This window comes from Falco cherrug, chromosome 2 (assembly GCF_023634085.1).
Source record: "Falco cherrug isolate bFalChe1 chromosome 2, bFalChe1.pri, whole genome shotgun sequence".
Lineage (NCBI taxonomy): Eukaryota > Metazoa > Chordata > Aves > Falconiformes > Falconidae > Falco > Falco cherrug.
In genome coordinates this window covers 97,409,680-97,431,194 of record NC_073698.1, presented here as the reverse complement: position 1 = coordinate 97,431,194, position 21,515 = coordinate 97,409,680, and the positions used below count along the sequence as shown (strand labels likewise).

The following is a 21,515-nucleotide window of genomic DNA, read 5'->3' as shown; positions in this document are numbered from 1 at the left end:
TCTCTTTATTCACATGGAAGTATGAGGGCAATACATATATTGGTGTATACTTCACTACAACTAACAGCAAGGTCTTGTTCAAAGAAAACCACCTGGACCATAGTGATACCTTCAAGTACAAATATTTTACTGCTTAAATATTGATAATTAGAAAAAGGCCAGCTGCTCAAACACTGATCTTCCTAGCGCAACAGTTAACACTGAACTAAATAATTCATTAGTGTTAAGCTACAACTGCTGAATTCTTTACAATAACATCTAGGAATTCCAGCTGGCATTGAAGGGTTTCATTAACTTCAATGGCTTTAGTTGCACAAGAAAGGACCATTGGACAACATGGGGAAAGCTTTCAATTATTTTAAAACCTGCGTATGAAATACCTTATTGCAAACAAAGAGTCAGCACATACAGTCACTTCATTTATCTCCCTGAACTAAGTGAAAGTTAATTTTGTTTTCCTAAGATCTGGTTTTAAAAGCATTCATGGCAGCTTTCTGTTTGCTTTGCCTTGCCTTGCATTTTATTCTTCCCTGTAATTTAATTCATTATTCTTGTTTGGTTGATTTATCAGACAATGGAGGATTCTTTACCACTCCCTGCCTTAAGTGTTCTTTTTTTTTTTCTGCTTTAGCATTTACCAGAAACACAAAGAAAGAAGGCTGAAGCCAAGTCTTAATGTATTTTAAATATTTGCCTTTTTAAGCAAAACCAAGAGGCAGATATATTGATTTTAAATATCTAGCAGTACTTTAAATGTTTAATTTAAACAGTAGGATATAAATGTACAAAGACTTCATTCAAAGAAATGTGAAGTATACTAAAGCTTTACCTGAACAAGGAGAGTTACATTATCCTCAAATAACAGGCACTAAGAAAATAGTAGTGGAGGCACAGTAATAGGTTAGACAATATTGTGACATGTTGCATTGGAAAGAAATCATCATACTAAACTACATACCAATATTTTCATGTATTATTGCAGCAAGTGATGAGAATTAATGCAGTGAGTTCATAAAGAATAACTTTTTTTCCATCTGTGGGAAGTATCTTATTTTCATACACTAATTTGCAGCAGCTTGAAGGCTTTTCAGCTGAAGTCCAAAACCTCAGCTTTCTAGTTGCTAATCCACTGAGGAGCAGAGGAAACACAAGGATCTTTTTATTTTCACACTTTCAGTCTTGATTACTGTATAAGATACTGAGGACCTTATTTATCCTAAGTAACTAATCCTTTTAAGTAGGGAGTTCAGAGTGCATCCATTCTTGTTAATGGATGGTACTCTGTGACTCCAGCACCGAGGAGTTAAAAGTGACTTGTTTATATCGACTTCACTATTTGACATAAATAGCACATAATTTCTAATTTCACAGTCGAGATGGCCAAAAAAACTGGCCACAAGCAAGTTTTTCTTTCCATTTACAAAAGTGGGATTCATGCTGTTTAAGGAATGTACTGTGTTTCTCTAATCCCAGGCCTAAGTCAGAGGCAGCAAGTGAAAGACATTTTCTTCTTTCAGAAAGAAGCTATTGTATTCATATAATTGCAATATGCTTTTGTGATGACTTTGCCTAGCAAAATTATGTGCATTTGCTAAGCACCTTGTACTGCTTGACGTGTGGAGGTATTTCGCTAGCATACATCCTGAAGTAAAGTTATTATTGCCATCATACCAAAGCATTCAAACTGAAAGATTTCAGAAAGAGCTTTATTTTAATGTAAAGTCCAGATCCTACATTCCATTCATACCTCATGCTTACTGAAGCTAATGGGACTTAAGAAATTACACTTGAAAACCAGGTCTAGATAACTCTTTCCTCCTACCCAACTGTGGCACATTATGAGCATATATATGGAAATAGGATCTTCCATCCACTTACTCAGGATTTAACTCAAACACTGTTCAGTTTCTGAGTACTGATAAGTGCTCACTTCTCTACTGTATAATAAAGCCAGTTCAGTAGTAGTTTGCAACACCCGCCCTATTGCAGATCCTGCACAGGACTGAGGTCTGATGAATTCTATTCAGAGAGATGATACAAAGACAAGAGCTTCAGCCCTGATGTCATCATTGTGTTCTTTCACTGGCTTTCCTAGAGGCACATCTGCAAATGACACTGAGGAATACATCTCTGTAGTGATGGAAGAACTATCTTTGAATGTCAAGAGACTTCACCGTGCCTTCTGGAAATCCTAAGGTACACTGCAATAAACCTAGGTGGCCCCTGCAGCCTGGTATTCATAGAGGACGAATTCCCTGTCATTCAGAAAACAATAACAACATGTGTTATAGGGCCTTAAAGATAGGACTGAGCAATTTAACTTCAGAGTTACTTTTACTTCGAGCAGATGGTGGGACCATCTGACTTCCAGACGTCCCTTCTAACCCATTTAAATTATTCTACGATTCTGATCTATTTTGTCCTTTTTAGACAGAGTGAAATGGTTCAAATTCAAAAGCAAAACAATTTTTCAGCTAACAAAGGGACTGATAATCTAAAACAACCTTAGGAACATATTTGTGTAACATCTTTGCCTTTCCTTAAGTGGTATAAGAAATCCACACAGGTCTTTCCTTCTTCTTGTTTCTGTAATCTGTGGTGTGCTGTGATGTGAGGCAGTAAAAAACACATCTGTAGAGACATCTTAGTTTTGGAGAAAATAAAAAAATCTGAGGTTTGCATAGAATTGTACAACCACTGAAATCAGAAATACAACAAAAATTCTGAGCAGAAAACAGAAAATTAGTAACATTATTCTTACTAAAAGAAAGATTGCTGTTGCAGTAACTGTTAAAAGTTTTCATTACAGCTAAAAGAAACTATGTCAACATAACATATTGGTTTAAACATCTTTATCCTAAAAAAAAATCCAGGATCTAAATAATGTATTAATTTCATCACCACTGTAACCATCTCTTGTTAGGACCATGAAGTCTATCACAAAAAGCACAAAAAACTTTGACAACCAAACCAGACAAAGCAAAAATTGCCACAACCAACTGAAATTTTGCTTAATTTGCAAATGTCCAACGTGTTCCAATTTGAGGTTTTTATTTCCTGAAATCTTTTCTATATCATGGGAACTCTTATCATTATCAATATACTTATTTCACATGGTTTCATGATAGTTTCTTAAATTTGTTTGTTTGTTCGTTTGTTTGAAGTCAGACATCCTAATTTAGGACTACAGAATAGCTGTGTTCCTCCACCAAAAAAGTGTTGTTTTAAATAGAAAACTACAAAATAATGAGAATATTAGAGCAATTAACAGGGACTCCTGTTTTCACCAACCATGTAGGAGACAAAGGGATAAATTCCCTGTCGGGAAGGTTTTGAACTCTGATTGCCTACCTGTCTGCAATGAACATAGCCCAGGTGTGAGGCCATAGAGCAGGCTAAGGTAAATTCTCTCTCGGTATTTCCTATTATAGATGCTGCACTGCTACACCTCCTACAACTCCCTGAACACAACTTGAGACCGTGCAGTTCGTAAAGGAGAAAGATGTGTGGGTACAGTTTCCAACGCAGCTGGCTCCAGTAACTGCTGCCTTTCATAAAGACAGCACACAGCCAATATGCTTCTCCTGCTGTGCTCCTCGCACGGTGAAACAGACTTGCTCCGCAGTAAATTGTCAGTAGTAAATTTACAGTCAGTTCCTCATCCATGTACTACATAACCTCCAAACTCCTGTAAGAGTTTATAGAAGCTGCTGGCTTCTCAGGAGCAGGTAACTGGCTATATTTCAGTTCCACAAGAGGCAACGGCTCCTGCTGAGTTACTGCAAGTGCTGTCACTCAGAACACAGACATTTTCTTTTAAAAAAAGAAAAGAAAAAAGCGTGACAGACTTCCATATTCTGCCCCTCTTCAACACCTTTGCTAACACTGTTTTTTTTGTGAGAAAAATGAAGGCATTTTCCACCGCATGGCTGGGGCATATCCTAAACACCCTAGTGCATGGGATAGAGCTTGCTCCCAGCATGCAACCAAAATCGACCTCTGGGTGTCTGTCCACCTTATTTAACTGGGTGTACACAGATTCACACAAGATGAGTCAGCTACTCAGCAACTCAATTAGTCCACCCCTGGCACAAGGTGACCACATGTAAATCCCTCTCATTTCTAACAGGTCTGTGCCATATCTGCCTTGGAAGATCTCCAATTGTGGAGATTACACCACTTCCAAACTCTGTTATTTCCAAACTATGAGCCACCATGAGAATTCTGACTACCTTGTTTCATTTTATAGGCATCTGTAGCCTTTAAGAGAAATATTACCTCCAGGTATGCAACGCATATGGATTCAGCTCCTGATTTAGATGTCACATTTAGATGTTTAGGTATCTATGATGCAATGTCTACTTATAAGCTCAGTATCTTAAGTTACCGTTGTAATTAGTAAACATGTAGTTCAAGATATCTACTTTGGAACAAGAAGAATATTGCTGTACTGGTCATGACTTTTTCCTCCATTAAGTTATAACAGTGACTTCGGAAAACTATTCATAAGCTGAGTTTCACTAATGATGTTAGCATTTTGGTCACAGGACTGGAAACAGGCTGACCAAAAAACAGCTGCAGCTGGATCGATTGTTCCACTGGGCTGAATCTTGTTTGCCAACTGTAGGTTGCACAGCTCTCCCTTACCCCTGTGGCAGACATCATAGTCTAATCACTGAATCCTGTCCCTCAGGTTTTTTATTTCCGACTGCTGAGAATTGAACCTCAGCTCACAGAGACATTAGGCATCTCTAAGCCTTCTACAAATGAATTGTTTAGGCTCCCTTCTGTACTCACTAAGGAAAAGAGGTATCTCCAGAGAATGATTCTGCTGCTGTGTGGTAGTAATTGCTTCAGAAGTCACCTGCTTTTCTTTTTTGACTACAAAATAAAAAAAGCTTGGACCATAAGTTGACACCGTGTTGGCAGAAGGCTAAAGCTTAAGGTGATCAGTCCTAAGCTCAGAATATATAAATCTCACTTTGGATAAAAAGATATATTTTTAGGTGACCTTAGTATACACATTTAAAAATGCCTCAACTTTTATTTAAACTTTAAATTATTGCAGCTTTCCATGAAGCTAGGCCAAAATGAAATATAATGGGGAAAGCTAGAAAAAAGAAAACTAACATAGCCAAGATAGGAACAGATATTTAAGATGTGTATGTAGTCAGGCTGAGCCAAAGCTTGCAGATTTCATGGAGACACAAGCATTTGATTTGAAAATACTTGATATAGCAGGGCTAGAAAGGTAAACATTCAAACAGGCAGCCACTTTTAGGAAGCAAAGGACACCCCTCACGATCCACACCATCCAGTGTGACATAGTCTTTTGTTACATAGCATAACTGAATGATTATATAGCCTTTCCTTGTTCTGGGTGGTGCTGCATACACCTAAACCCAAAAGACCTTAAATATTTCTAAAGCTCTTTGAAAAATTCCAGAAGAAAATTTCATTTTGTAGCCCTTCATATGAAACACAAAAATTGAACAGATTTTATATATGTGAGATACATATACATAAAATGTATGTGCTATGCATGTAGATTGCTCCAAGTTAAAACACTAAAAACGTTAGCACATTTTCAAATAACAGCATATGAACCTGTTATGGCTAAGCTGGAGCAGTGCATAATAACCTCTATGCTCCTAGAGGGCAAGACCAGAAAATTTTTTGATTTCTGAATCTGATTGAACACTAAATTTATGTCATTTTCCTTTAGACTGGAAGACTTAAACATAAAATTGTTAGATTTTTCTTAAAAACCGAAGTGCATGCAGCCTAGCAGAAAACCAACTTCAAGACTTTTCCAGTGGTTTTGGCCAACTATTCATCCTGTTCTAATTCAAGGTGACTGATAAAGTTTTGCATAAAGCCTAACTGTGGTTCTAACATTGAATCAGTACAGCTCTAAATTTTGTGGTTCAAACTAGTTTAGTTTTTGTGACTTCATTGCATGATTTCCATATACACTCATTTCCTTACTCATTTCTCAGCTGTCAAAGTCCAACAAGTGATAGTACAGTGGCATCAGCAGAATATCTGCCCGGGAACTGCATGGGCTTGAGACCCTTTAACCACACTCCAGGGAGACAAACATTCACAGCAGCAAAAGCTCTGTGGAACCTAAGGCCAAATTATGTGTCCCTATTTAAAACTTCACAGAAGCAATTTCTACCCAAAAAATTATCTTAGCTCTGGGAGGATTCAGTGTCCCAGCACCACTGACTGTAATTTTTGGATAGCTAATTCACGTCATTTCCTTCTGCAAGGCATTTACACAGATATAACACAAAGAGGAGAGGCAATGTTTCACTGTAACATGAAGGTAAAGGTGTGGAAGCATGGGCATAGGATTTAAATTCAAATTATTGTGTAAGGTTCATCATATTAACGTTCTACAAATCTAAGGCATTGATGAGAGTTCCTCCTTAGAAAAAATAGCAAAAAATTTGACAAACCAGTCTTCTTCCAGTAGACTTTGACCTGAAGTTGATTGTCCTGATAGAAAGGCGTTCCGATTTTAAGAAAACGAGTCGTTTTTCTTCTTTGAAAAGTTGGGTAAGGATCTACCAGTCCTTTCTGGGGTTTCCCAGCAGAAGATGCCCGTTCCTCTGCAATGTATAATGACTATGTTAATAGTGCTGAAATCGTTAATCCAAATTATCTAATTTCAATGTCTTACCTAAATTAAATTAATATAAAGAACAAACTTCATAATGGTTGAAAAGCATATAATTTGCCTGAAAATCAATTAGGAAAAAAAAATTAGACAAAGACAGAAAAAGATAAATATATTTCAATATGAAAATGCTCAATTTTACATTTTATTTGCTTGTTTTAAATCACAGTAAAACTACCAAACTTAAGCAAATTCTTTCTCAAGGTAACCATAATGTTTATACCACTTAAAAGGAAATAAAAAAGTGATAGAGAGAACTACAAGCTTAAATCTATTAGGTGTACCTCAAGTTAAAGTATTTTAATTTTACTAAATCTCTGCTTTGCTGTCCTCTGTCTGCTTCACTTCCAGAAAAAACAGGACACCAATTCAGAATATTTCTATATAAAGATCGAGAGAGAGAGTTTTGTTGTATTTCCTAGAAGTGCAGCATACAAATATAGTGAGGCAACATATTTCTGAGTATAGGGAAATTTAACGCCAGAGAGCCAGGGTCAAAGCTCACAGAGGTCTGTAGGACTAAATTACTTCAGTGGGTTACAGACTACTCTCTATTCTGACAATAGGAGCAGCCACCGAACGAAACAGAGCTTAATTCCACCGAGAGCAGAGCAACTGACAGTGCGACTTCAGCAAAATTGGCATGTTGCTTCTGGACCTACTTCCCCAAGGCCATGGAACTCCCCAAATAAAGACAGGCCATGAGTGTCATGTCCTAGATAATATTTCAGGCAATATTTTTTTTTATTTTTATTTTTCGTACTTCTCCATCTGCTTCTAAGTATTCTCAAAGTACCTCAAGCAGGACTGGCTGGCTCTGTACCTAACTTCAGTGAGAATCAGAAGATGAATTTGCATCTCCTCCAGGAGTAGTTTCCATTTGCTTTTCAATGTAAGCTATTTTTTTAACAAAATGTCCAAAAAGGCCCAAACACACTTCTCAGCAGAGTTCTTTATCCACTAAAATGCATGGTATCAGTGATTTAGGCTCAAAAAAATCTTGAATCCTTTACTTTATGGCTTTAACAGAAAGGATGTTCAGATTCATCTATAAAATTATTGAAGTACTCTACTGTAAACCAAATATGTATTCCAGTTCTTGCAGGCACTGATTTACAATCAAAAAGAAAATACTGTTTGTTAACTAAATGGATGTTTATAACTTGAACTTAACAGTCAAATACTTGAAGTATATGAGTAAATAAAAATATTGCTTTTAGTACAGTATTACTCTGGTTTAAAAAACAATACAATTAATGAACCCTTTAGTCCTAAAAAGGTCACCACAATAAAGCGAAATGAAGCACAAGCATTAGAAAGTCTATACAGATTAGACAGACAGCAGACAGATTACAAATTAATAGATAGCAGACCTTCACTGAAACTACTGATGGACTGTTTTCTGAAGTAAAAAATTCAAGGAGAGGACATATTATCCAAGCAAAATTGTGGAAGGAATTTAGATCTAGCTATGACAATGGTAGGAAAAGGGTGCCACTGGAATGGACAGAAAATGATAAAACCAGCAGTCACACGTGAGTTATAAGGTAAATGAACTCCAGTTGGTAGAGGATTTGTAAATAAGAAGTCAGATGTGATCTGCATCAGATTCTGAAAAACACAATGTTTTGTAGAGGGAAAAATGAAACAAAACCCGTCCTCTGCCACCACAAACCTATTGGTGATATAGACCATGAGAGACAAACCATTAGAGAGGCCATGGAGCGTTGATACAGCAGTACCACTGAAGGTTTCTCAGAGTAAGCACAGAATGGCACCAAAACCAATACAGTCCAATTCCCATTACTCAGATCCAGTTTAGAGGGGTTTTGTTATAGAAAGCCTTTATTTACTATCATGTTTAAAGACTATGATGATCTGACCTAACATTAGGACTAGCAAAAAAGCCTGATAAACATCATTTGGTTGATTATTCCTTCTGCCAATCTGATGTAAACTCAGTTACATGTTTTTTCTCAGAGTTGCAACGTAATCTCATGAAATGCCAGTCAAGATGACTGGACTGGAAACTAAACATCTTGAAGTTTAGTACTGAGAACCAGAACTTCATAGAAACTTCTAATTATAAGAGAGAAGACAACCAAGGGGTGGGATACATGTAAAAAAAAACCCTGAAATTTTTGCTTATCCAGCAAAGTGTGCTTTGCAGGAAAAAAAAAAAAAAAAAAAAGGAAAAAAGAAAAGAAAAAAAAAGCAAAACCAAAAACAAAACCCAAAAGATCCGCAAAATTAGAACATCTCTCATAAATCCCAGTGACACCCTTCTAGTTGAGCTCAGTGGCTAAGTGTACTGGAATTGAAACACCCAGTTCCCACCATAGTGTTTCTTCCGTTACATCTCCTGTGTACATATAAAAAAGAAAGGAAAACTAAATGCAGTAACTCAAAGAAGCTTTTGATATCATGCACAGTCCTGCAGCCTTGGCCACTATTCTAGGGGATGACAGAACACACACATACAATCTCTAGGAAAGCCAGTATGGAAAGGGCAGAAACTCTTACTCACATTGGGCTTCACAGCGGATTTAACACAAATTTGCCTTATGTACACACTGTGAAGATTCAAGCTCGTATTTTGGTATGGATTTCAAGTAAAGACTCAGTGTGTTGAAAAGATGAAAACTTGGCCTTCTGCTGTCTCTTAAGATGGCCCAAAAAAGTAGTAAAAATTATTTTCATATGGTAAAAAGAAGGATAATTAGGTCTATTTCTTCTTATTGGTGCATTAATATGGGAAGCAACTGTAGATATGAAGATCTGTCACAGCTAACAACCACTCTGCGTATCCAGACTGAATATGCTTGCAGAAGGGTCCAACAGCAATACCAATTGATTAGTTAGGGTGAAAGTAACTAGTTACGTTATGAAAATGGTGACAAAGTTTAAACTTGGGGTGTACTTTAACAAGAGAACGTAAATGGATGGAAAATGAAATGGAGTCAGGGCAGGATATTTAAAACTATATTCTTTAACATCTTATTATCAGAATGTTGCTGTATTAGTTAATCAGAGGCACATCAGCAGTTGGGGCAATAACTCAGTATCATGCAATTGTAGAAATCATATTTAACTAAGAATAAGAATCATGGTTTACCATTTACCATGGCTTTCCATTATCAGATTCAGATGTGAGCTTGTGAAGACCTTAAGAAGACATAACCTGACATCTAAAGATCTCAAGATTTTAATTTGAATGTGGGTCCTATGTGTGCAGTATTTTGATAATGCATTGCTTGTCAGGCATGGGACGTTTTAGATTCCCTAACAGTCGATGTTTTGTATCAATTAATGGTAGATATTTGTGTGGTCCAAGAATCTGAATTAATGGGCTACTCAGAATAGTCAGGATTTTGAAAAGCACTGAACGCTAAAACTGTCCGGTTAAGACAAAGACACAGAAATGGTTTTATTCCAGCCACTGACAAATATAATCAATATTTATACCTGTACTGCATTTTAAAAATATTAACACCGTGGTTATGCAAATGCTTCCATTTTCATTGCAATTCTTTATTTTAGGTTTCTAGGATCTAAGACAAACAATTAAGCAAAACCATCATCAATTTTTAGATAAGAAATTAATCATTAAAATGTTACTCAAGTTGAGTGAGACAGGATCACTATGCTATCAAACAGTCCATTTTAAGAAAATTATTTTTTTAAATTTGAGAAATCATTATATAAAACATACAAATTTCAGATAAATAAGAGAGAAAGCATTCAGGTGTTTGAATACAATTACTCACTATTATTCCTGGTGTCCTGAGTCGTGCTAAAATGGAGAGAAACCTTAGCACTCTTCAGGCGTATCTGACCCCAACGTGTTACTGCCTGCAGTTCTACATTGTAGTTGCTGTTGGGTTGGAGTCCTTCCAGGACCACGTAATTTTGTGCCTAGAATAGAATAAATATACAAAGCAGTTACAGTCTTACTGAAACACAGGCCCTTATTAAAAGCAGGCCTGTTATCTTAGGCACACTACTTTTTTTGAAATTAGAAAACCCATGTATAAATTTCAACAGAGCAAAATTTTCTTTCTTTAAAATATTTATTTTATTGGAATCTGGGGTTTGTGTGTAATTTTTAAAATACTAACCTTCTTGATATTTACATAATTTTGGCAATTCCTTGGCAAATATACACCTATTGTTTAGGCCAAAACTAAAAGGTTTTTTTCTATATAACAAGTTCTTTTCTTATGCCAAAATTATTTTAGCCAAATGAATTTAAACTTTTTATTTCCCAATTTCTTTGTTGGGAAAGCAATTGAAACCCTTTTCTACAGCCAGCCAGCGTGAAGACAGCTAAAATCCAACATTCAGTACATTTGTCAATTTTTTTGTTTTCAACAGTTGAAACAAATAGAAAATGAAAAAATTTTCATGGAAGTGTCTTAAATGGGGAAACAACAGAGTAGGATTATCATTCTCACTAATAATCCATAAATTAAGGCAAGCAACATGATATTGCAAAGAAGACTCAAGGTTTCTTAGTAGTATTACTTTTCTAAATATTTTAAAATGTATTTATAAAAATATCTTTCTAGCCCATTTCTCGAACAGAAAACATTACTCCACATTTCCATTAGAATTCTTTGTGCCTCTGAAGTTTGACAGTCAATCCACAGTGAAAAAGATAACCAGGTACTGCCATATGTAACACTTCAGGAATTTTCAAAAGCATTTAATATTAATTAGCTTTATTTGATTTGTCCTGAGATATTTATAACATTCACTGTAAGTCTTGGTAAACTTGTGTTAATATTGTAGTCAAATTATTTGAATGTCTACCTGAAATGATTTCATATGGAAATCATTATAAAGTTATGTGGACTAGACTACTTATAAAGGTAAAAACTGGACCAAAAAATCTTCAATTATCCTTACAAAATAAGATTTTTCACCTTTCTTTTTTTTCTTTCTTTTTTTTTTTTTTTTGTTTTCTGCATTTTCCTTTTTAGAACAAAGAGTGCTATAGTATTTGAGAGATCATTGATTAGCAATAGCATCTGGAGTGTCCTGTAGGGAAGTCTGAATCTCACTGGCATTGCTGTAGTTCCATGTGACGTGCTGCAGAAGTACAATGATCCAGGAGTAATATGAAAGATGTTGTAAGAGCCTGCCTTTTCTCTAAAATATGCCTTCACTCTTCTGGATTTCCCTATATTTGAGGTCAGAACTTGGTCCCCATTACTGTAATGTTGTGTATTGGATCTGTTTAAAAATATTTATATGTAGGATGTACCCTATGCAAAATGCCACCACAACATTAAGGACCCAGCTCAATTTTAAAGTTCTCTAAGTTCTGTGATTTGAGGACCAGCCTGTGGAGAGAAAGATCCCCTGCATCTTTAAGCTGTAGCCTCTGTCCTGAAGGTCTCTAGACAAGTGCAGCTTTCCTCAGAGACACAAACTTTTCCATGTAGTACAGTCCAACCCCACTCCTATCTTGCCAAAGTGATTTCTTAAAAGTACACCAAAGATACAATTTTCTTCTCTGTGACCAAAGATACAATTTTCTTTTCTGTGCACATTTAATTGCATGAATTCAGCACACAGCTTTCACTGCCTTTATTTCTGTCACTGTTTGGTGACTGAGGGACAGAGAGAGAACTTTAGCTGTCATTCATCACAGTGCAAGAGAACAGCCAGAGCCAAAACACAATGTTAACGTAGACGTGGGACCAAATTCTCACAACTCATTTATTAAAAGCACTGGAAACTAAGTTCAGCCTGTCATCTGTAATGGATATATATTAACTACTTTAAAATAATATGCAATATGCTTAAGGATATCACAACAGGTAGTTTTCCAGTAAAGCAATATTTGATACATCAGTCAAGAAATTCATAGGAGCTTGCTGCTATGCAAATGTATCAGATCTTTGGTACAGCAGCTTGTTTAAAGAGTTCTGGGTTTGTTTTTTCCCTTGGACTTATTCCACTACTTAATGGTTACTCTCCATGATAGTGTCACAAGTTTTATTTGCATAGTGAAAGAACAATGTGATAGATGATGTTAGGCTCTTCAAATAAAACAAGCAGTGTATCTTTAAGAAGCCTGAATTTAAAGGACAGCGTTTAACTTTCCATTAATCTCTCCTGAAAAATCTTACAGCATTTACCTGCATTTTAAGACAGAATTCTGTTTCTCTCCCTGAGTTCAGTGAAGGATAGGGATTGAGAGATCAAAATTGTCTATGGGGTTGGTGATATTAAAAACTAAGACCACTACTTTACCAGCTGCAGAAATCATTGCAATTTATCACATACTTTATACTTATACTCTATTTTGTGCCAGAAATAAGCCATATTTCCATCTCATTTTCTATTTTCTTTCTTACCCCATCAGTAATCTTCCTTCTCTTTTTTTTAGCTGGGATTACATATTTGCTGTATGTCCAGCTCCAGAAGACTTTATAGTGATGCACTGGGATATCAGGCTCTTCTGGAAGATCCCAAGTAATCATTACATTTACAGTCCCATCATTGTTTGCACTGATATTGGCAATTCTGATATTAGATGGAGCTGGTGGAGCAGACGGATCTGGAATTTTAAATAAACAAAAAGATGTTAAATTAAAAGATCATCTTCAGTAAGATGAAGATCACCTTGGTCTTATGCATTCACCAGGCATACACAAGCTGGATTAAACACTCAACATACTGAAGAAAATTCAGGCAAAAATTCTCAATAAGTGATATGGTTTCTTGTAAATTCTAGAAATTCACACTCAACTGAAATAAAAATCATGGGTTAGCATCTAATTTTGTCATCATTCTGTGTTGTTGGTAGTTCATAAACATTATGAAGCTTTATCAAAATGTACTAGACTACCAGTTTTACTTCTGTCATTCACCACTTTAAAAACATGTTGAGTGTAAAAGACTCATGTTCTACAAGTGACCTTGTACAGTCATCACAGAATTGTATGGTGGAAAAACTGAATGTTTTTTCAGTGTTGCCAGACAGTTCTCAGATGACAAAATTATGTTTCTACACCTTGAACCTTTCTTCAAAATTCTGGTATTGATATCCACCACCATGGGACATAAACACTTCCTTAGAATAAATAAAACTAAGATGTAATGATATATTGTGTTGTCATAGAAGTCTACAGGGTTTTTTTAGGACAACAAAAAGCAATTTGAATCATTGAATCGTAGAACCATTTAGGTTGGAAAAGATGTTTGAGATCATCAAGTCCAACCATTAACCCAGGACTGCCAAGTCCATTACTAAACATGTCGCCAAGCACCACGTCTACATGTCTTCTAAATACCTCCAGGGATGGTGATTCCATCACCTCCCTGGGCAGCCTGTTCCAATCCTTCACCACCCTTTCAGTGAAGAAATTCTTCCTAATCAGCCACCCCAGTGATTATTTTGCTATTCTGGTTTAATTTCTGGTCACTATCAACTGAGATATTATTCCTTCAGTTGCCTTTCTGCTGACCCTAGAGTCAGAAAGGACACCTGACAGTCAGAGGTTCCAATATTGAACCTTTTCCAATATTGAATGATAGATCCTCCTTGTGGACCTACTATATATAATATCCTGGCCTCAATTAATGTGATTCAATGGAAACTCTACAACTAAGCTCTGAAAGTCCAACTGTCTATTTACTAACTGCCTACTTTTTAATCCTACTTTTTTTTTACATGCCTGTGGTAGCCAAACACTGGTGACAAAAAAATAAGGAAACTTAAAAACCAAAATTTAAGTGAAAGTAAATAGTGTGACTTGACCTGGAAGTGTATCAGGCAGAATAAAGGAAACACAGTAATTAATGCATGTTATGAACCCGTAGCCAAGAAAAACCAATCTGATTGAAAAAAACATTTTCATATAACCTTTTCGCCAAATGAGCCACCACTTATTTGCCAAAAAGTAAAACCGGAGGTGTGCAGAGAGGATACCAGGCATTCATTTACTGCATGGTTCACCTGCATCTTTTTATAATGGTAAATGAGCTGTTAAATAAACTTTCCAGGCATACTAAGATCATCAGATAACCCCTATGACAAATGGTCTCACTGAAAAATTCCATCATTTAGTTCATGCAGACAGACACATTCAGAATTAATAAAGACAGCATTTCCCCTTTAAAGATCAGCAGATGTGAAATAATGGCTTATTCCTGTTATTTAACGGGACTCAGTTAAATAACAGTGGATGCTCCTGTTTCCTCACACATGCCATTTTAGTTAAATAGTAATGGATGCCCCTGTTCCTCAAACATATAATTCAAACTAACTTTTGGCCATAAAAGTTACAAAGCATACTTCAGTTTAATTTCTGGAAATTTAACTTAATTTTCAAAATAATAAGAATCCCTTATTTCTTCTCAATTATTTTTTTAAATCAGCTTGCAAGCCAGTTCCCTTTATTTTTTTCTGGCTTTGGCAAAGCACTGGTCTTACACTTATTTCCTCACCTGTGAAGCAGCCAACAACTCCATCCTAAAGTATACAAAGCTATTTATATTGGAAGGGATACATTTCACAGATTCATTTAATTAAATGGTTTGTACTGTTCTCTAACACAACTTGTACCAGTTAATAAAATAAGTAGACATAAAATAAAATTTAGGTACAGTAAATTTAAACAGGATCATGATTCATACATTGAAATTCTTTATTAAGTATTCATCTTCACTGTTTTAAAATGTTAGTTTGGGGTTTTTTTAATGTTATGTGACAACATATTATGGCAATAAAACATTTATAACCTGAAGTGCAACATGATCGTATTACTGTAGGTGAATTATTCAGGTTATCTCCCAGAAGTACTATGTGTCATGTATTATGTATGCATAACATATGGGATAGAATTAAAGTGTTTCAGAAAATATGTCTTCACAAATGGACAGATATAAGCAAAAACAATTCTAACCATAATACATGTTTGCCTTCATTCTGTATCTATAAAAGACTCTGAGAGACATTAAAAGTAATCTAAAAGTTCAATGAAACAGCTCTTCTGGATAAAGTGTCTTACAGGATTAAAAATATTTTGAAGTTCTATTCACCAATTTTTCATAGGTCTAAAAGCAAGTGACCGAATTTATGCTCTACTTTTCAAATATTTCTGTCCCCATAAGAATGCAAGACAGTGTTTAATTTTTCCTTCTAGAAAGTTACCAATTAACCAGAATGGAGCTTTTATATGTCTCAGAATGACAGGAATTTGGGATTTTTTAAGGTAACTTCTAACATCCCTGTTCTTCCCAGCAACATAAGCAGAAAAAGAAAACAGTAAGGAAGAACTATGTGCATACTGAAACCAGTAGGTAAGTTTCCTAGAGCACCAGCATTTCACCCTGTACTTTCTATAATTGCACAGTTTATTGAAAACATTACTTTATCAGTAGCATTTCTTCTGTGTTCACTAGAAACAGTCCAGTCAGCAGACAAAATGCCGATCCATACTTAAGAGAAAACTTAGTAGTGTTTCTCCTTTGCTATGGCAGAATTTAAATATTGTATTAAAAATCATTGGGTAATTACATTTAAGGAAAGAAAAAACATCCTCTTAAAAGGAAAATATATGTGAAATAATACAGCAATAACAGAAACGTTTTCCCGAGTGCCCCCTTTCTTCAAAGTTTCTCTTTTGCAAGCCTCACAAATATCCAAAAAAGCCTTTCAACAGGAGGAAGAGTGGTGGTGGTAGCAGTAGGAGATAGAAAGGAAGGAGATCTGAACTTGACAGACATGAAGAAGTGACACACTTGAAAGTGCCCCATTTTATAGTTTTAAAAAAGCTAGTAGACGAAGCTGGAGAAAATAATAAACTAGAAGAATGTAAGATGACAAAGGTGAACAAAACTTAATTTATTAAAGTTTTGCATTTAACCATCTGAAAAGCAACCTGTCTAGTTGTAGAGACAACAATAAAACATTTCTTGGATTTGGGGTGTACTACCTGAAATGTGAAGCTACTTGGTGAGCATTTTATACCAGCTGAGAATCTATTCCCATATTAAGAATTTCACCACCACTATATAATTTATTCATCTATTTCTATATACTTCTGTGACACCTCACTATTACAACTGACAGAACTATCATTTTGTAAGCCAAAACCCCAAGAACATTAATCTTAGCTTTCATTTGAAAGGATTGAGTTTCACCAGCAAAACAAACAGGTGAGAAGGAATAGCAGCAAGGCAAGATACTGTAATCTCTGTTATTAACACAAAAAAACCCCACAAATGATGCAAACCCCACCCTCAGGAAAAAAAAAAAAAAAAAAAAAAACAAACCAACAACCCCCACTACCCTTTCCAAAGCCCCCCCTCAAAAAAACAAAACCTGATAAAAAAACAAAATCCAAAAAAAACCGTTAAGAGCATGCTCCTGAATAATGCATGCCTGCCAGTTAACAGGTAAGAGATTAGTTGGGTTTTTTCCTGCATTATTGAATGGAAAAGTCATGCTTGTACAAGGTGCTTTGTTATGCTTATGCCTATTCAGACACTGAAATCAGTATACAACTAGAGCTGAAATACTTCAAGATCTAGTAACTGATACTGGATTATAAAGCTTATATACATAAGGTGTTTGTTAACCTGACTACGAAGCTCAACTGCCATTCTGCTAACTTATAAAGCTAATAGCCATTCTGATCTTAGTCTTCATGTATCTGTGATCCCTTTGACTGACTGCCCACATGTGTTATTCAGATACATGAACATTAAATTACTGGAATGGAAACTATTGCCAGTTTTTCAAATGTAAAGTTCTGAAATTTTATATAGACAAATTTATCTGAGTAGTAAATCAAATTCTTTGGTTTGCAGATACTAGTTGCAGCTTTCCTTTGCAGTTTATACTACAACTCAAATAAAATAAAGTTGTTATATATATACTAGAATTTGGCAAAGGCAGCTGTCCTCAAATCCGAAAAAAATCTGGTCTCAGCAGCCTGACAAGTAAATCACTTCTCGCTGCTAGAAATGATAGCTTCATTAGGTCAAGGCTGAAGCTGCTGTTCCAGCACACGGAGTAAGTACTGCATTTGTCTGGATTGTATCTGGCTTGAGTATACCCAAAGGACTTAAATTTTTGTCTTACTGGCTACTCAGCCATCACAAGCAAAACTCTCTCTCCGGTCCCCAAAAGGGAGGATTCCTTGCTGCAAATAAAAGAAAAAAAGAAAACCTCACATCATCACCATTTCAGAATGCACATCTTCCCACACTCGTATTTGTAAAGTGAATATATAGTGAAAGGCAATTTACATTTTACAAAATTATTTCAATCAATAGGATCTGGAAGCACTTCTGCAACGTTAACAAAACAGTATGGGCAAGCTATACACAAAGATCACATCATACACTGCTGCAATGCATCCACTTTGGCTACAAATGTGGCAACTGTAGTGAAAACAGTAAATGACTTGGAATATATGTCAGAGAAGGAAATAATGACATTGGAACCATAAATCTCATTCTGAGCTGTAAAAGTGATAGCAAGTTTGACTCTAATTTAAATCCCTTTTTTATGGAGCTTTTTTTCTAACTTAAAATGGATCTCCCATTGCTATCTTTTAAACATTAGCCCTTCCAACTCTAAAAATCTGCTGAAGCTGCTCTACAGACAAGTTTCCAACCATTAAACAGTTCCAAGGCATAAGCGGGAGGACTGGCTTTGCCCAATGGAAATGGCACACATAAACCAGCTGTGCAACAATATAAAAAAATCATTGGTCCCACAGGAGCAACAGAAAGAATTTTATTACCGGGAGTGGGTGTCTGTTCTGGTTTTTCTAACGCTCAGTAATGTATGCATGAAATCACATCCAGCGTAGTACTTATGTGCTGTGAAAACAGTGTTGTCTGCTTCCTTTTGCTTAACAATTTATCCTGTGTGTGCTAGCAACTGCCTTCATGTTGAAGATAAAAACCTTTAGCAGAGGTAGAAGGATGGAATGGTTTGGGCTCATTGTGTTGATCTTACAGCCTCTTCTTGTCTCAGAAACTGGCACGGTACCTAACTACAGAGCAGCAAGATAATATTTTATATGGAAAAGCCCAACGCTGATCCCTCTAGTTAACTGCAGTCTCTGTTACTGAGTTCATTCTCCTCATAAATCATAAAAAGCTAGAAAAAAATAGCCTAAAAACTCTTACCCAAATGCAACAAATTAAAAATTCTATGATCAGTGCCAAACAGCTTCTGACCAGTTGGGTTAGGCTATCTGGTCCCACATAATGCAAGAAAAGCACAGGTAGCTTTTCATCCAAGGAGACCCATTTATGGACCATAGAAAAAGTTCTCTCCCGCTTCCAGAGAAAATGAAGCAGCTTGGAGAAAGCCAATTGAAATATTAAGAGAAATAAATTTGTACCTTTAGGGATCAAAAATGTTCTGCCAGGCATTCTGTTAGCTTTATTTATTGCTGTTATTGCAAATTGTTGCCACTCAGTTAAAGATGAAAAGGAAAGCACACACAAATTTTAAATCCTGAAAAGTGAAGTGGAAACCACTGTCAATATAGCAGAAAGTTTCAATCAATTTTAACTAACAGTATCAATCTGAAAATCCATGCACAGAGTCCTACTTCTAGGACAGAAGTCACTCTAGTAGGTGCAGTATTCACTTCATCTTCTAGCCAGTCTGCTCCAAACGGACAGGAATAGACTAAACTGTGTTTCTTGAAATTTCAGAATCACATTTTCGCAAAATGAAGCATCATTTTGATGACACTGTGAAGGGTCATGCCATGCCAGGCAAGCACATGCAAACCTTTCATTTCCTTTATAAAAAAGAAAGAAACAGTAAAAAAAAAATATGTATCTTTCTGCTTAGGCTGTATTTCATAAATTATCTCAGCTGTCACTCTGATTATTTATTATTTACAGATGAATACCATAAATGAACACATAAGGCAGTACAAAAAAGTTAATAAACCTTTACCTCAAACGTTTACAGTATCAGAGCTTCAAAAGCTGCAGTAGATAAAACCTCAAGACACAACTAGATGAAGAACTGTAAGCTGAAATGCTTTATGAAATACTTGTTTTCCTGTTTTTGTCTTTTTCATGACTTGGAAATTAAATGAATTTGGATAATAAGGAGCTTTATTTAGTGAAAGAAAAGTTAATGGAAATTACATACCTCAGAAGACAACATTATTTTGAATAAAATAAAACTTCACTTTTCTGTGCCTACTCAAGAGATCATACTTTTTGCATTTGCAAAAACACACAAAATAGTATTAAACAGTACTGTGGTAACCAGACAAAAAGTCTCTCTCCAAGTAATTGCAGTACCAATGGTTTTGAATGCTCTAACTGCTTAAAATATTTAGTGACAGAGACTTTGCGGTGCCATACTCTTCCCTGGATTCAGATTATATATCATGTTTGTCCTCCTTGAGAGAAAATACAAACTCAAATAATTTGCTAGTCATCATAACTTATTAGCAATTGGTAAAAGTTCAGCATCTTCCATGAAAAACTGTCTTAGGAATTGCTGTCATGTTTCCTGAACAAAGGGTTTCCTTTTGAAGAAAATTTCTGTTAAGTCTGACAAAGATAATATTTTCTCGGTCTTGGCACAACAGGGTGAAGTGACAGTATGCGAACTGATGTGAATTTCCGTCCACACTTCACACAAATGAAGCACAGTCAGTCAGCAACCTTCCAAAGGTGACGTGCCAAAGTCCACTTTCCTCTTCCAAATTAGAGGTTAAATGTGCCTGCAGGGGCTCAGCAGGGGCCAGGAGATGCTGGCACTCCAAAAACGAGGCACATCTGAGCAGCAGTTTCTTGCCTCTTTGCCAGGCAGGGGCCACCACTTCTCACTGAGCTCCAAAGTAGTAACGAAATGTCTGTTACCACTATGAGTACCTACTTGGGGACACAGAGGCCAAGAGATACTGATTGAAGCATCCGAGTATCATTCCCAACGATTACCACCTAGCAGTGTCTTCGTGTGAGTCACCTAGCGCATCTACATTTTGTCTGGTGAACGCGGTATCTTTATAATAACCACTGATAATACCAAAGCTTCTAACAGTCAACTGAGCTGCCAGAGTAGGATGATTTTGGCTACAAAGCTGATAGCTAACTGAACTCCCTCTTGTTTGTCTGGCAATTCATGATTCTCTGCCAAGGACTGGAGTTTAGATTTGAAAATAGTAACTTTGATTGATAGAGAAGCCTTTTGAAAACACTGGCTGTATACTTTCTGCCACTATCAAGATCCCATTATTTTTGTTTATTAGGTAAGTGCATGCAGAGGTACTGCTGGCTCCCACTCTCCTTGTCACAAAGTCCTAAATGCACCCTCCACCTCCACCAGCCAGACAGCCGTCAGTAGTTCTCAAGGAGAGCAAGTGCTTCAGGGGCAGCTGCAGAGACCACAGAAAAAGAGGACTCCGGTATCTAACATGCAATCATTTCAAAACCACAAGCTCCTGAAACACAAATCACTGCCAGCTGGGAGACTATTCTGAAGAAATTTCCCTATGTGCTTGTCCTGCTCTCACAGTGTTCTCCAGAAACCCACTTTCAGCTGGAGTCAGATACTGGGCTAAAGAGACCTTCAGTATGATTTACCATGGATATTCTCATGCTCCTTACCAATGTAGATATTTTGAACAATATACTCCTGTGGCTAGCACACTCAGTAGGAGATTAAGTTTTTTGAAAGTAATGCAAATCCTGCCTGAAAATGTCACGCTGAAGCCAAAACCTCAGTGTTATCATGATATACCTTTGTGTAATTGCAATTATAGTTGTTCCAAGCAGAACAGTTGGAAAATCTTTACAAACTTAGTAAAACAACTGACAATGA

At 36.2% G+C, this 21,515-nt stretch overlaps 1 protein-coding gene across 1 annotated transcript in view; it reads right to left on the bottom strand.

The window, feature by feature from the left end:
* ANOS1 (anosmin 1) overlaps window positions 1-21,515 on the bottom strand; it is a 140,186-nt gene that overhangs the window by 24,424 nt on the left and 94,247 nt on the right. Inside the window, exons 7-9 of the mRNA XM_055702810.1 lie at window positions 13,051-13,253; window positions 10,453-10,600; window positions 6,465-6,617 (exon numbers count right to left, since the gene is read on the bottom strand). Of these exons, the coding sequence (XP_055558785.1) occupies window positions 6,465-6,617; window positions 10,453-10,600; window positions 13,051-13,253 (504 nt within the window). The remainder of the gene's footprint in view (window positions 1-6,464; window positions 6,618-10,452; window positions 10,601-13,050; window positions 13,254-21,515) is intronic.